We start from the raw sequence: 16,750 nt of genomic DNA, 5'->3' as shown, positions 1-16,750 counted from the left end.
TTCAAAAGATGGAAAGGGTTACGATGGAAAGGACAATGCATGTATTAAGTAGTCTAAAAATGTACCATAGTAACAATATAACATATAATGTAATATTTACATATTATGGGGCAACAAAGTATTTAGTCAGCCACCGATTGTGCAAGTTCTCCCACTTAAAATGATGACAGAGGTCTGTAATTTTCATCATAGGTACACTTCAACTGTGAGAGACAGAATGTGAAAAAAAATCCAGGAATTCACATTGTAGGAATTTTAAAGAATTTATTTTTAAATTATGGTGGAAAATAAGTATTTGGTCAACCATTCAAAGCTCTCACGGATGGAAGGAGGTTTTGGTTCAAAATCTCACGATACATGGCCCCATTCATTCTTTCCTTAACACGGATCAATTGTCCTGTCCCCTTAGCAGAAAAACAGCCCCAAAGCATGATGTTTCCACCCCCATGCTTCACAGTAGTTATGGTGTTCTTGGGATGCAACTCCGTGTTCTTCTTCCTCCAAACACGACGAGTTGAGTTTATACCAAAAAGTTCTATTTTGGTTTCATCTGACCACATGACATTCTCCCAATCCTCTGCTGTATCATCCATGTATCCATTTTAGTATAAACTCAACTCGTCGTGTTTGGAGGAGTTGATGGTTGACCAAATACTTATTTTCCACCATAATTTACGAATAAATTCTTTAAAATTCCTACAATGTGAATTCCTGGATTTTTTTTCCACATTCTGTCCCTCACAGTTAAAGTGTACCTATGATGAAAATTACAGACCTCTGTCATCATTTTAAGTGGGAGAACTTGCGCAATCGGTGGCTGACTAAATACTTTTTTGCCCCACTGTATTCACAGTACATAATATATACTGATATATTATACTTTTATAGTATATACAATGTATAAGAAAATCCCAATTACCATGTACAATATTACAGCATATGTAACTGCTGCAGCAAAAAAAAAGGGCAGTAAAAATACAGTTAATCTGTAAAACATAATATATGCACAAGTTTGAACACAGAACCACCATTACGTGTCTTACAGACCACAATAGAATAGAATAGAAAATACTTTATTGATCCCTGGGGGAAATTCAGCACCACAGTTAGTTCACAATAGACAATAATGATCCATCCATTCATCCATTTCCGACCGCTTATTCCTTTTGGGGTCGTGGGGGGCACTGGTGCCTATCTCAGCTACAATCGGGCGGAAGGCAGCGTACACCCTGGACAAGTCGCCACCACATCGCAGGGCCAACACAGATAGACAGACAACATTCACACTCACATTCACACACTAGGGCCAATTTAGTGTTGCCAATCAACCTATCCCCAAGTGCATGTCTTTGGAAGTGGGAGGAAGCCGGAGTACCCGGAGGGAACTCACGCATTCACGGGGAGGACATGCCAACTCCACACAGAAAGATCCCGAGTCCGGGACTGAACCCTGACTACTCAGGACCTTCGTATTGTGAGGCAGACGCACTAACCCCTCTTCCACCGTGAAGCCCGACACAAATGATAATAAATAAAATAATTTATATCATGTATTATATATGTAAAATATAATATATGAATAATATAAATATATTCTACATTTAAGTACAGTCAAAAGGAACATATGCATTATACAGTCTGATGGATGTCTGTATGAAGGACAAGAAAGTGTTTTGAATGTAGGCAAAAAAATCATAATATGACTTCTTTAATATATTTTTTTATATTCCTGCCTGCAGTTTTTCTACAGATTAAAAGGTCTTTAAGTACACATTAGCATTCATCCTATACATTGTAGTGCAGCATAGAAACCAGTGACCTGCTGTCAGGGGAGGCAAGTGAGGCAGTGCCTCACCTGCCACCAGGTGAAAATTGTCGGAATTTTAAAGAATTTATTTGTAAATTATGGTGGAAAATAAGTATTTGGTCAACCATCAACTCCTCCAACCACGACGAGTTGAGTTTATACTCAAATGGATACATGGATGATACAGCAGAGGATTGGGAGAATGTCATGTGGTCAGATGAAACCAAAATAGAACTTTTTGGTATAGACTCAACTCTTCGTGTTTGGAGGAAGAAGAATACGGAGTTGCATCCCAAGAACACCATAACTACTGTGAAGCATGGGGGTGGAAACATCATGCTTTGGGGCGGTTTTTCTGCTAAGGGGACAGGACAATTGATCCGTGTTAAGGAAAGAATGAATGGGGCCATGTATCGTGAGATTTTGAGCCAAAACCTCCTTCCATCCGTGAGAGCTTTGAATGGTTGACCAAATACTTATTTTCCACCATAATTTAAAAATAAATTCTTTAAAATTCCTACACCAACATTACATATAAAGCATAAACCAAAAGAGAAATATTAAAACTCATTTTATTTTATTAAATTGTTTTGGAACATCTCATGGTTCAGCCACCATAAATAAAATGAGTTTTAATATTTCTCTTTTGGTTTATGCTTTATATGTAATTTTGGTGTGGTTCCTGCATATTTTGATAATTTTCACGGTCAAAATCGCGGAAATTCCATGATTCCTGATCAAAACAACACAGCATACGAGAATTGAGGCAGACACATGCGGTGCCTCCATGGCTAAACACAGTGTGTATTGGGCGTGTGCGTGCGAGGGGGCGCATGCTTTTTGCCACGGGGAAAAGGCAGGCCATGAGGCAGTGTGTACCTTCTGCCTCAAGGTAGGAGGCGATATATTATCAACTTGCAGTTCAATGCCTCAGCAGTACTCTGACTCGCCACACTGGGAGAAGTGGGGGCGCTCAAGCTAGCAGACACAGGTCTCTCCAGCGGAAGCCAGCCTTTTTTATTTTCTTTTTTTTTTTTACTGTATTTATAACAAACATGGCATTTTTATTAGAGTAAGCCAGCGTTTGTGGGTGTTTTTTGTCAGATGCAAAAATATTGTTTAATTTTTTTGGAATTAAATTAAATTAAATGAATGTGTCTGCCAATATGGAGGATTATATACTGTAGCCAAGATGAAATACTTCTCTAAACTGGACTTTAAGACAAAATGAATGTGGTCATACAAAGTATGTTTTCATGGAGGATAGCTATTGCTGCTTCAGATACAAATACATAAAGGTAATATACACTCAAAATACTTGATTTATTTTGTTAAAAGCAAATGGGACCAAAAAGTATTTAATAACAACTTTATTAAATATTGTACTTTTTGGAACCATTTATCATATCATAATATTTTTTTTTTTTATGAAAGCAAATACCTTATTTTTTTCCTGTTACTCTAATATGCAACCTAAATCAACTCTGACTAGAGCTGCACATATGAATTTAAGTTAAAAAAAAAAAAAGAAAAAAAAATGCATGCCTCACTTGGTGTTTAGTTCACCGCACATCACTGATAGAAACTACCGGTAATTGTGACAGTGTCATTATTACGTTGGTCAGCTGGATTAAAAAAATACAGATAGCAGTATCATTAGTCCAAAATCTTAATGGTCTTTTTGGACCGAGCAACTTAAGAACCGGTAACAAATAATTCTGGTACAAGTTATGCATCCCTACTTGCTTCTCTGTCTCAGCTTTTAAGGTCTAACCCAGGGGTGTCAAACTCATTTTAAATCGGGGCCCACATGAAGAAAAATCTACTCCAAAGTGGGCCAGACTGGTAAAATCCCGGCACGATAACTTAAAAATAAAGACAACTTCAGATTGTTTTCTTTGTTTAAACATAGAACAAGCACATTGTGAAAATGTACAAATCATGTTAGTTTTTTTTTTTTTTTTTTACACATAAATGTTGCGGTTAATAGTATTCTATCTTTATTTGTCGTTATTATACTTTCCGAATAAATGATGTGATAATGTTCATCAGTCAACTCATTGGTGTTAATTTTCAATACATCAAGATACAAAAATAATATCAAAAAAGTAATATCAAAATCAAATTACATGATGTTATTTATGTAGTTTGCTTATTTTTATTTTTTTACATATGTAGCATAATCTTTGAAGATACAAAGAATTGTTATTGCGACATCTAGTGGACACATTTAGAACAAGCGGTTTCTTTCATTAAAAAATGTTGGCTCATTTTAATACTCTGCAAACTCATCACTCTGGCCGGGTAAAACCTGTTCGCGGGCCTGATCCGGCCCTCGGGCCGTACGTTTGAACGCCCCGGTCTAAGCAGTGACAAATTGTGACAATAAACAGGAATTCAAGTATTAGTCCACAAATGGGGATCCAAACATTCACCACATACAGTATGTATCATTCAAGCACATTAGAAAGATGAGATGCAGACACACAGAGGCTGACAAAAAGGAGCGGAGAGGGACATGATTCTGCTGACATTGGAAGCCAGGGTCATTTAACAAGCTTTGTGTGATATATATCCCAGCAGCCCAGATAAATTTGAATGGCTATTTATTAATGCGACACTTAAAAGACCTGACAGGACAACAGCGTTTTACCTTGGGAACAAACAGAACCACCAGGGTGATGTAGACTGAGAAGACAATGGCCAGGGAGGTGAAGGCAAAGGCGGCATCCTGCTGAGAAGACAGGATCATGGTGACGGGGGCTGTGATCAGACATAGCACCTGAGGGAAAGAGAGGATAGAAACACTTCATACAATTGTGACACAACACTCCCATGTGAAGGCCAGAATCCGACCTCTTTCAAATGTGATAACCATCAGATAAGAATCAATCATCTGCGGTGCAACCCGTTACTTGGCATACACTGTCTTTCATGTCTTTGAAAATTGATGGCAGAGTCAAACTGGTGTTTTATTCAGGGCCTTATCATATCATAATGTTCCCCTTGAGAGAGCCACATTATTGATGTGGCGGACGACATTAAAAGTTGTGGCAGACCAAATTGAATTACAAGGCGGGCCAAATTAATGTTGTGACGGCCCACATTGAATGTTGTGGCGGACCAACTTAAATAACATGGTGGGCCATTTACGTAATGTGGCGGCCCACTTAAAGGATGTGGCTGACAATATTGAATGACATGACGGACCACATTAAATGACATGGTGGACCACCTTAAATGACGTGACAGTCCACATTAAATAATGTGGTAGACCACCTTAAATAACATGCTGGGCCATTTAAGTAATGTGACGGACCACTTCGAGGACCTGGCAGACAATATTGAATGACATGACGGACCACATTAAATGATATGGTGGACCTCCTTAAATGATGTGACAGACCACATTAAATTATGTGGCAGACCACATTGAATGACATGACAAACCATCTTAAATAACATTCAAGAGTCAAGATTCAAGATTGTTTATTGTCATATGCACAGTTAAACAGACAGTTTGCCGTACAATGAAAATTTTACTTTGCTAGTCCACCCTTCAACAAGTCACACGGTACTTAGCTAAAAATAAACGTAAAATGAAAACAATTAAATAAAAATGTAAGTAACATAACATTATTCCACATTCTGATTGACAGTCAACAGGATAAATGTGTCTTAGTGATCAAATGTGAAAAGTGTCTACAGTGATGGTTCACAGTTCGGGGGTGGTCAAGGTAGCTGTCTTTTGTTCAAAAAGACAAAAGTAAAAATGGGGGGCCGGGGAGCTGGCATTCACAGGTGAGCATTTACAAGCCTGATGGCCTGTGGGTAAAAACTGTTTGTCAGTCTCGTAGTCCTGGATTTCAGGCTCCTGTATCCTCTGCCTGATGGTAGGAGGCTGAAGAGACTGTGGTGGGGGTGTGTACTGTCCTTTATGATGTTGTGTGCTAAATGGTGTTCCATTTAAGTAATGTGACGGACCACTTCAAGCATTGTGGCAGACAATATTGAATGACAGGACGGACCACCTTAAATGATGTGACTGTCCACATTAAATGATGTCGCAGAGCACATTAAATGATATGACAGACCACATTAAACGATGTGGCGGTCCAACTTAAATGACATGACGGACCACCTTAAATGATGTGGCGGTTCACCTGAAATGATGTCGTGGGCCACTTTAAATGACAATGCAGGACACATTAAATGACGCGACGGACCACTTAAATGATGTGGCAGACCCCATTGAATGACATGACAGACCACCTTAAATGATGTCGCGGACTACCATAAATGATGTCGCGAACCACATTAAACGAAGTGGCGGTCCACCTAAAATGACATGACGGACCACCTTAAATGATATGACGGACCACCTTAAATGATGTGGCGGTTCACCTGAAATGATGTCACTGACCACATTAAATGACAATGCAGGACACATTAAATGACGCGACGGACCACATTAAATGATGTGGCAGACCACATTGAATGACATGACAGACCACCTTAAATGATTTCGCGAACCACCATAAATGATGTCGCGAACCACCATAAAAGATGTTGCGGACCACATTAAATGAAGTGGCAATTCACATTACATTATGTCGCGGAGCTCTTTAAATGATATGACGGACCACATTATACGAAGTGGCGGTCTACCTTAAATGACATGACAGACCAGCCTTAAATGACATGACGGATCACCTTATATGACATGACGGACCACATTAAATGATGTGGGGGGTTACTTAACATGATGTCGCTGACCACATTAAATGATGTGGCCAACCACATTGAATGACATGACTGACCACCTTAAATGATGTGGCTGACCACCTTAAATGACATGACGAATCACATTAAATGTTGTGGAGTACCACATTGAAAGATATGATGGACCACATTAAAGGATAAAGCGGACCACATTAATTGACATGGAAACTCAGGTTAATTGACGGGCGGACCACGGTAAATGACTTGGCGGGCCACTTTAAATAATGTGGCAGGGCACATAAAATGAAGTGGGGGCTGGATCTGGCCATCGTGCCTTGAGTTAGACACAGGATGTACAGTATACAAACACGCACATGCTTTCTAAAATGTACCTATTGTTCAGTAAACAAGAAAACACAACCATATGCTGTAAATCAAAAATGAAAGCATAGATCAATAAATACGGCACATTAGAAGTAAACAAAGAATATTGCTGATGGTGTCGAGTGGTATAATGTATATACAGTACAATGTATTTAAACCAATGCAGGTAAATATATTCGTACTAGTAGTTTAACAGACATAAAAGCTCTAAATAAAAATTGGGCCTAACCGCTCCGCTAATCCAGAAGAAAAGATATCGTTTTGATTACAGGTATTTAGGAAAAAAGATCACAGGACAATCAGTATTACTCATAATGCAACAACACCATTGAATTTGCGACTAAAAAAATGGTACAGTCCATTCCAATTGTCAAAAAGCTTTTTTTTATGTGGACTTTTGTTTTTAGCTAGAAGATTTTAAAAGTTCACCTTGTCTTTTATGTAGCTTGACTATAGAGCTTGTACTTTGCTATTTACCGCCTCTTCTTGTCAGAGCGCACCTTGCTGATTACACTGTTTTAATGCAAATTTTGTTCATTTATTTTCTTGGCCTAAAATTACTGTGAGTCTTAAATTAAATCTTATTTATGTTTTATATATATTATAGTCAGTGACGTGCGGTGAGCTAAACTACATACATTACATACTTTTTTTCTTCTTTTTTTAAATTTTTTTTTACTTAAATTCATATGTCCAGCTCTAGTCATGGTTGATTTAGGTTGCACATTAGAGTAACAGGAAAAAAACGGAGTTATTCGCTTTCATAAAAACATTATCATAATGATATTATGATACGATAAATGGATCCAAAAACTATTTGATAAAGTTATTAAATACTTTTTGGTCCCATTTGTTTTTAATAAAATAAATCAAGTATTGTGAGTGTATATTACCTTTATGTATTTGTATCTGAAGCAGCAATAGCTATCCTCCATGAAAACATACTTTGTATGACCACATTCATTTGGTCTTAAAGTCCAGTTTAGAGAAGTATTTAATCTTGGATACAGTATATAATCCTCCATATTGACAGAAATGTATTTAATTAAATTTCATTCCAAGAAATTAAACAATATTTTTGCATCCGACAAAAAACCCCCACAAACGCTGGCTTACTCTAATAAAATGCCATGTTTGTTATAAATACAGTTAAAAAAAATAAAATTAAAAAATGCTGGCTTCTGCTGGAGAGACCTGTGTCTGCTAGCTTGAGCTCCCCCACTTCTCCCAATGTGGCGATTCAGAGTACTGCTGAGGCATTGAACTGCAAGTTGACAATATATCGCCCCCTACCTTGAGGCAGATGTACTTGCTGCTTGAAGACCTGCCTTTTCCATGTGGCAACAAGCATGCGCGCCCTCGCACGCACGCCCAATACACACTGTGTGTAGCCGTGGAGGCACCGCCTGTGTCTGCCTCACTTATCATCTGCTGCATTGTTTTGATCAGGAAACATGGAATTTCCGCGATTTTGATCATGAAAATGATCAAAATATACAGGAACCACACCAAAATCACAAAGAAAGCATAAACCAAACGAGAATTATTAAAACATATTTTATTTTATTACTTCATTTTGAAACATCTCATGGTTAAACCACCTGGTGGCAGGTGAGGCACTGCCTCACTTGCCTCCCCTGACAGCACGTCACTGATTATAGTACATTATTATAGTTATATTTTTGTGTTGTGTTGATCACATACAGTATAGTCACCAAGCGGACTGAAAGTACCAGCAGAGTGGAAAAACAAGTTGACATTATATTCTTGAATGTGTCGTTGTATCCATTAAACAATATCCAATTGTATTTACAATCAACAAAGTATGCCAAAATACCGTCTAAACATCACAAAATGCCACAAATTCAGTCAGCCATTGGGAATATTCCGCTCAAAATACCTTCGGCTATTTTGGGAGAATGACGGCACTGAAGGAATGCCTTTGCACTCTGATCATATCATATCAGTCATACTGGAAATACGCACAAATTAGAAAGACATGTAGAAAGAGATGTACTGTCTATCATTTACAATCTCTGTATAAGACATCATTTTTTATGCATTTTAAATCCATCCATCCATACATTTTCTACCGCTTGTCCCCTATGGGGTCGCGGAAGTCATATATTAATAAATACATAAAAAGTCCGCTAACAATTGAGTTAATGTGAGCTCTCTATTTTGCCCACAAAACTCTCTAAATCCAAAGCCTGCAAACAATACTCTATTTACATCCCGTGACCTGAAAATTGACCAAATATTAGTCATGTTTTTATTTTAAGAGCTAAAGCAGACAAATTAGTTTTAGCATTGTTAACCAAGAGCTACTGTAACTATAGTTTATGGTGCCCCTAGACTAAAGGAGATACTTTAATATAATTATGAAATGAAACTGAAGATGACAGTAATTAACATATTTGGATGCAAACTGCCGTAAAACTGTAAAGAAGAAGAAGACGCTTATGGGGATGTCTTGTTTGCTGCCGTTCTGCTACTGCTGCAGTTCCTCTTTGTCACACGATCATGTGACTGGCTAGCTCATTATCTCTCAAAATGGCTCGGGAATCTCAGTGAGATTGATACTATTTTGATCAAATCTATTTACTCGCAAACTTTGTAAGTCTTTCAGTGTCATAAATCAAATATGTATTATAATAGATTCGAAATAGAGGCAACTTGTTTTTCTACTCCACTGGCATTTGTCACTCCAAGGGTGACAAATGCTCGGGAGACGGCGGCTATTGTCAGTGCTATCTTCACCACGACTATCAACATTTTGATGCACTTTATCTTTAACCCATGTCTCATCAATAACACATCTCCACATGACCAGGCCACTAACCTGAGCCTGGTTGAACAACAGTGGGAGCATTGCTGTAAGAATTGACAACACTATATGCGAACAACATGGTGGCTAATGTTGGTGCATTGACCAAGTGGACCAAATTTTGGCATAACACTGGTGTTGAACTAGAGGTCGGATTTCCTAACCCCAACCCTAACCTCACCTGGCTTTGAAAGATGGTTGTGTAAAGCGTAAACAACATTAAAGCTTATGTAATAGCTGTTATTAGCCCTTCTCTCTCGCTTTTGCAGCACAAAATCAGCCGTATACGTTGTATAGTTAGACCAGGGGTCACCAACCTTTTTGAAACCAAGAGCTACTTCTTGGGAAGGGCTACCAGTTTGATACACACTTAAATAAATTGCCAGAAATAGCCAATTTTCTCAATTTACCTTTAATAATTAAATCTATATATATAAAAAAATGGGTATTTCTGTCTGTCATTCTGTCGTACATTTTTTTTCCTTTTACGGAATGTTTTTTTGTAGTGAATAAATGATGAAAAAAAACACTTAATTGAACGGTTTAAAAGAGGAGAAAACATGGAAAAAATGAAACTAAAATTTTGAAACATAGTTTATCTTCAATTTTGACTCTTTAAAATTCAAAATTCAACCAAAAAAACTGAATAGAAAAACTAGCTAATTTGAATCTTTTTGAAAAAAGAATAAAAAATAAAAATAATTTATGGAACATCATTAGTATTCTTTCCTGATTAAGATTAATTTTAGAATTTTGATGACATGTTTTAAATAGGTTAAAATCCAATCTGCATTTTGTTAGAATATATAACAAATTGGACCAAGCTATATTTCTAACAAAGAAGAATCCTTATTTCTTCTAGATTTTCCAGAACAAAAATTTTAAAAGAAAGTCAAAAGACTTTGAAATAAGATTTAAATGTGATTTTACAGATTTTCTAGATTTGCCAGAATATTTTTTGGGAATTTTAATCATAATAAGTTTGAAGAAATATTTCACAAATATTCTTCGTCGAAAAAAAGAAGCTAAAATGAAGAATTAAATTAAAATGTATTCATTATTCTTTACAATAAAAAAAATAAAAAAATACTTGAACATTGATTTAAATTGTCAGGAAAGAAGAGGAAGGAATTTAAAAGGTAAAAAGGTATATGTGTTTAAAAATCCTAAAATCAATTTTAAGGTTGTATTTTTTCTCTAAAATTATCTTTCTGAAAGTTATAAGAAGCAAAGTAAAAAAATAAATGAATTTATTTAAACAAGTGGAGACCATCCATCCATCCATCCATCATCTTCCGCTTATCCGAGGTCGGGTCGCGGGGGCAGCAGCCTAAGCAGGGAAGCCCAGACTTCCCTATCTCCAGCCACTTCGTCTAGCTCTTCCCGGGGGATCCCGAGGCGTTCCCTGGCCAGCCGGGAGACATAGTCTTCCCAACGTGTCCTGGGTCTTCCCCGTGGCCTCCTACCAACTGGGCTTGCCCTAAACACATCCCTAGGGAGGCGTTCGGGTGGCATCCTGACCAGATGCCCGAACCACCTCATCTGGCTCATCTCGATGTGGAGGAGCAGCGGCTTTACGTTGAGCTCCTCCCGGATGGCACAGCTTCTCACCCTATCTCTAAGGGAGAGCCCCGCCACCCGGCGGAGGAAACTCATTTCGGCCGCTTGTACCCGTGATCTTATCCTTTCGGTCATGACCCAAAGCTCATGACCATAGGTGAGGATGGGAACGCAGATCGACCGGTAAATTGAGAGCTTTGCCTTCCGGCTCAGCTCCTTCTTCACCACAACGGATCGATACAACGTCCGCATTACTGAAGACGCCGCACCGATCCGCCTGTTGATCTCACGATCCACTCTTCCCCCACCCGTGAACAAGACTCCTAGGTACTTGAACTCCTCCACTTGGGGCAGGGAGTGGAGACCAAGTCTTTAAAAAAGACTTTTTTTTTTTTTTTTTTTTAATTTAATTCTAAGAGAGACAAAGCTCAAATAGAATTTGAAAAAACAAGAAAATATTTTAAAGTGGAGACCAAGTCTTTAAAATATTTTCTTGTATTTTCAAATTCTATTTGAGTTTTGTCTCTCTTAGAATTAAAATTTAAAAAATTATCGAGCAAATCGAGACCAGCTTGCTGGTAAATAAATAAAATGTAAAAAAATAGAGGCAGCTCCCTGGTAAGTGCTGCTGTTTGAGCTATTTTTAGAACAGGCCAATGGGCCACTCTTCTGGTCCTTACGGGCTACCTAGTGCCCGCGGGCACCGTGTCGGTGACCCATGAGTAAAACACATACAGTATGATAATGTTACTGTCGTGTAACAAAAAAAAAATCATGTGGTATATTTCAGAGATGGGAATAAGTCAATGTATTATTACTGTCAAGTCAGTCTCAAGTCACCGACTCTGTATTTTTGAATCCTTCCAAGTCATTGACAAAGTTAAATTATTACTGGAGCTAGAATAATATGCCACTTATCCAAACCATGAACAGCTATACCAGGGGTCAGCAACCCAAAATGTTGAAAGAGCCATATTGGACCAAAAATACAAAAACAAATCCATCTGGAGCCGCAACAAATTAAAAGCCATATTACATACAGATAGTGTGTCATGAGATATAAATTGTATTATGAGGACTTAAAGGATATTAAATGAGCTCAAATATAGTTACAAATGAGGCGGAAGAGGGGTTAGTGCGCCTGCCTCACAATACGAAGGTCCTGCAGTCCTGGGTTCAAATCCAGGCTCGGGATCTTTCTGTGTGGAGTTTGCATGTTCTCCCCGTGAATGCGTGGGTTCCCTCCGGGTACTCCGGCTTCCTCCCACTTCCAAAGACATGCACCTGGGGATAGGTTGATTGGCAACACTAAATTGGCCCTAGTGTGTGAGTGTGAATGTGAGTGTGAATGTTGTCTGTCTATCTGTGTTGGCCCTGCGATGAGGTGGCGACTTGTCCAGGGTGTACGCCGCCTTCCGCCCGATTGTAGCTGAGATAGGCGCCAGCGCCCCCCGCGACCCCAAAAGGGAATAAGCGGTAGAAAAAAGGATGGATGGATGGATGAGGCATAATGATGCAATATGTACATACAGCTAGCCTAAATAGCATGTTAGCATCGATTAGCTTGCAGTCATGCAGTAACCAAATATGTCTGATTATCACTCCACACAAGTCAATAACAACAACAGAACTCACTTTTGTGCATTCATGCACAACGTTAAAAGTTTGGCGGACAAAATGAGACAGGAAAAGAAGTGGCATAAACCACGCCTTAGAAAGTCAGAAAAAGTTATACTAGTTAACAAACTACGATGAGTTCAAGGACCGCCAAAATTAGTAGGACAAAACGGTGCTTGCCAAATACTCGAATCAGTGAAGCATATTTAATATAAACAGTATATTTTTGCAAAAGCTCCAGAGAGCCACTGGGGCGGCTCTAAAGAGCCGCATGCAGCTCCAGAGCCGTGGGTTGCCGACCTCCTTGCTATACCATATTTAATATATATATACATAATGTATTTAATTTACATGGCATTGTTACTATAATGAATACAAAGTTACATACATACATGTTAACAATAAACAGCAATCTTGCACTATCGTGCATTTAAATAATTGTTCATAACAGAAAGTACGCCCGCGACACTACAGCCAACATGACCTTTTGAGAAAGGAATAAGGTTTCATCATAAAGAATAGTTTTTGGATATTTTGTAATTAAATGTTTTTTGCAACAACAACACACTTTAAGTTGACAATTAAGTTGAAAAAAATAGCAAGTTATGATTTATTCGCGTTATAAGTACATTGCATTGAATTGAACTGCAGCCCTGACTAAGATGGCCGCCAGAAGACATAACAGGTTGCTCCTGTGCCGACGTATATGGGGAGTTCCAGTTTCCCATCGTTCTTTGCGTGCCAATTTGTACAGTATAATTTTTATTTATGATGTTTTTATTACTCCCCCACGGTAATTTGCATTTTACTTCCCTTTGTTTTATGTGTCGTGTTCTAATTTTGTGGGACCGTAAGATTAGACAGCTCATTTTGTTGTCAATGTCCACAAAACTCATCGAAACTTATCGAAACTCTCAAGTCTTCTGTAGTTGTAATGCAGTTCCTACTGAACATTCAAGTCAAATTACTTGTGTGCTTAACATACTCCGCCAATAAAGCCGATTCTGATTACCGTATTTTCCAGATTTTAAACCAATACTATTTTCTCACGCTTTGATTCTGCGGCTTCTAAAATGGTGTGGCTAATTTATGGATTTTTCTTCGCTAACGACCAGAATGTTTCATATTCAGCGCATGGTTTTCATTAAACACAGGCAGAGACACTGAAAAAGTGTGTTATTGTTTATGCCATGGCGCCATCTTTTGGACAAGTTAGCGCACTGCAGGTGCTGTGTGGTGAACGTCAACAGTATTTATTCTTATAAGTCAGGGGTTGGCAGCCAGGGCTCCGGAGCCGCATGCGGCTCTTTGGTCACTCTGATGCGGCTCAGCTGCATAATCACCGAGACCCCCGATTATTTCGTGAGGTTTCCGGAGTTTGGTGCCTCTCCCAGGAATCACTCAGGGACAACATTCTCCGGTCTTCAACCGTTCTACAATATTGAAGTGCGTGCCGTGATGGCAATGCGTTTAACTTCCTCTTTAACATTTCGTCACACCCGCTTTTACACAATGCTATCTGCTTGTCGGCTGGTCGCATGCTATACGCAGCTCTTGTCAACTCATGTAAATATCTGCAAGGCTTACTTGTTCAACAGCTATACAGGTTACACTGAGGTTTGTAATATAAACAACTTAAACACTCTTACTAATATGCGCCAGACTGTGAACCGACACCAAACAAGAATGACAAACACATTTCAGGGGAACATCCGCACTGTAAGACAACATAAACACAACAGTACAAATACCCAGAATCCCATGCATCCCTGAGTCTTCCTGGCTACATTATACACACCCGCTAGCACCAAACCCAGCCCCCCGCCCACCTCAACCGACTCACAGAGAGAGGGGGGGGGGGGGGGGGGGTGTTGGTGCTAGCGGGTGTGTATAATGTAGCCAGGAAGAGTTATTAAGTCTGTTTAACTGATTGGAGAGCAAGCCAATGGGTCCATGACAATGACCTCTGTTTTGTTTGATCAACCATTTTACTGCCGTGTTACAGGCACTGTTTGGAAACATTTAAACGTAGGTAAATAAACATTTACAAAATCTTTCTGTGTAAATAACTAATTTCATAACATATACATCTGCGCCTTATAGTCCGGTGTGGCTAATATATGTAAAATATGTTTTTCTTGTAAAATGTAGTTGCTTATATACCAGTGTGCTCTATAGTGCGGAAAATACAATAGTGTTTCCATGTGGTTGCTGCAAGTACTGAACACACTCAAAGTTACTATATTGGGTAAAACATGTGTATAGGTGTATATGGGTGTTAATCTATGTCTAAAAGGGTCTAATAGTGCTAAAAAAAATTAAAAATAAAATTGTATGGTGTAACTATGACGATATTTAATTTATTAATGAGATTCTTATCTGGCGAAAATGTATTCACAACGGTCAAACCTGGAATCAATTAGACGCAATTGACAAGAGATTACTATAATTAAAATTGGCTATTGTGCTTAAAAACACATTAAAAATAAACCCGAAGGGAATAAGCGGTAGGAAATGGATGGATGGATGGATGTATATGACGTATTATTGAGCTATATAACATCAAACAATTTTCTTTTAGCAAACAATGTAACAATGCAGTCAGCAAACTGTGTCAACTGTGAAATCTAAAAAAATTTAAGTCACAATGGTGGAAAAAGAAAGTTGATTCGTTTACTGCTACACATCACTGTGCTTCACTGCTAAAGACAGTTAAGTGAACAGAAAGATTCAAAAGGAGACATTGCAACAATCTGCTTGAGGGCCACAATGCAATTACTCAGAGGCTGCTCATGCGAAATCGATCCATCAAGCTAGACCCTCTTGATTTGTGCATCCAGGTGTAGAATCTTTCAGGCAGAAAAAAAAAACACCTTTTTCCACTAAAACATCTAAGAAGACACCAGTAAAAAACTCAATGCCACCTACTCGTGTCTGTGAGCGCCACACTGCAAGTGGACAAAATACAATAATAGTTCATAGGTCGCACTATGTGCCAATTGATTAAGTTTCTACTAAACTTAATTTAAGTTAAATGAATTACAATTTGGATGACAACATGAAAAAACTAAAAATGTAAAGAAGATGAGCGCATATTCATGATTGACTTCTTGAATTATAACAATAGTCCATAAATACACATTTGAGGTTAAAAAATATGTAATACATACACTCTTCATTGACATAAATGCCATGTTCATCTTGGGCTCCATCAATCCATCCATGTAGCCTATCTCAGCTACATTTGGGCGGGAGACGGGGTACGCCCTGGACAAGTCGCCACCTCATCGCAGGGCCAACACAGATAGACAGACAACAGTCACACTCACATTCACACACTAGGGCCAATTTAGTGTTCCCAATCAACCTATCCCCAGGTGCATGTCTTTGGAAGTGGGAGGAAGCCGGAGTACCCGGAGGGAACCCACGCAGTCACGGGGAGAACATGCAAACTCCACACAAAAAGATCCCGAAGCCCGGGATTGAACCCAGGACTATTCAGGACCTTCGTATTGTGAGGCACACACTAACCCTTCCTCCACCGTGCTGTATCATCTTGGGCTCTTTAATGATGAATTCCAACCACATTTTATCCATAGTGGAATAATGTAATGGGCATTTTCCCCCCCAAAAAATACAGTATACATTTACTTAAATCTAAAATACCGGATTTTCCAGACTATGAGCGGATACTTTTTTACCCAAGCTTTGAACCCTGCGGTTTATACAAAGGTGTGGCTAATCTATGGATTTTTTTTTTGCCAACGGCTAAATAATAGAATGGATTGAGCAAAGAACTCAATGTACTAAAATGGTCTACTTTGAGAAACTGT

At 38.6% G+C, this 16,750-nt stretch overlaps 1 protein-coding gene across 3 annotated transcripts in view; it reads right to left on the bottom strand.

Annotated features, from left to right (window-relative positions):
- Positions 1 to 16,750, bottom strand: part of gabbr1b (gamma-aminobutyric acid (GABA) B receptor, 1b) — a 665,116-nt gene that overhangs the window by 31,632 nt on the left and 616,734 nt on the right. For all 3 annotated transcript variants that reach the window (XM_061908314.1, XM_061908315.1, XM_061908316.1), the window contains one exon: positions 4,461 to 4,589. In XM_061908314.1, the coding sequence (XP_061764298.1) occupies positions 4,461 to 4,589 (129 nt within the window). The remainder of the gene's footprint in view (positions 1 to 4,460; positions 4,590 to 16,750) is intronic.

Source organism: Nerophis ophidion, linkage group LG08 (genome assembly GCF_033978795.1).
Source record: "Nerophis ophidion isolate RoL-2023_Sa linkage group LG08, RoL_Noph_v1.0, whole genome shotgun sequence".
Lineage (NCBI taxonomy): Eukaryota > Metazoa > Chordata > Actinopteri > Syngnathiformes > Syngnathidae > Nerophis > Nerophis ophidion.
The sequence above is the reverse complement of the archived record's forward strand: the minus strand, read 5'-3'. Positions and strand labels throughout refer to the sequence as shown.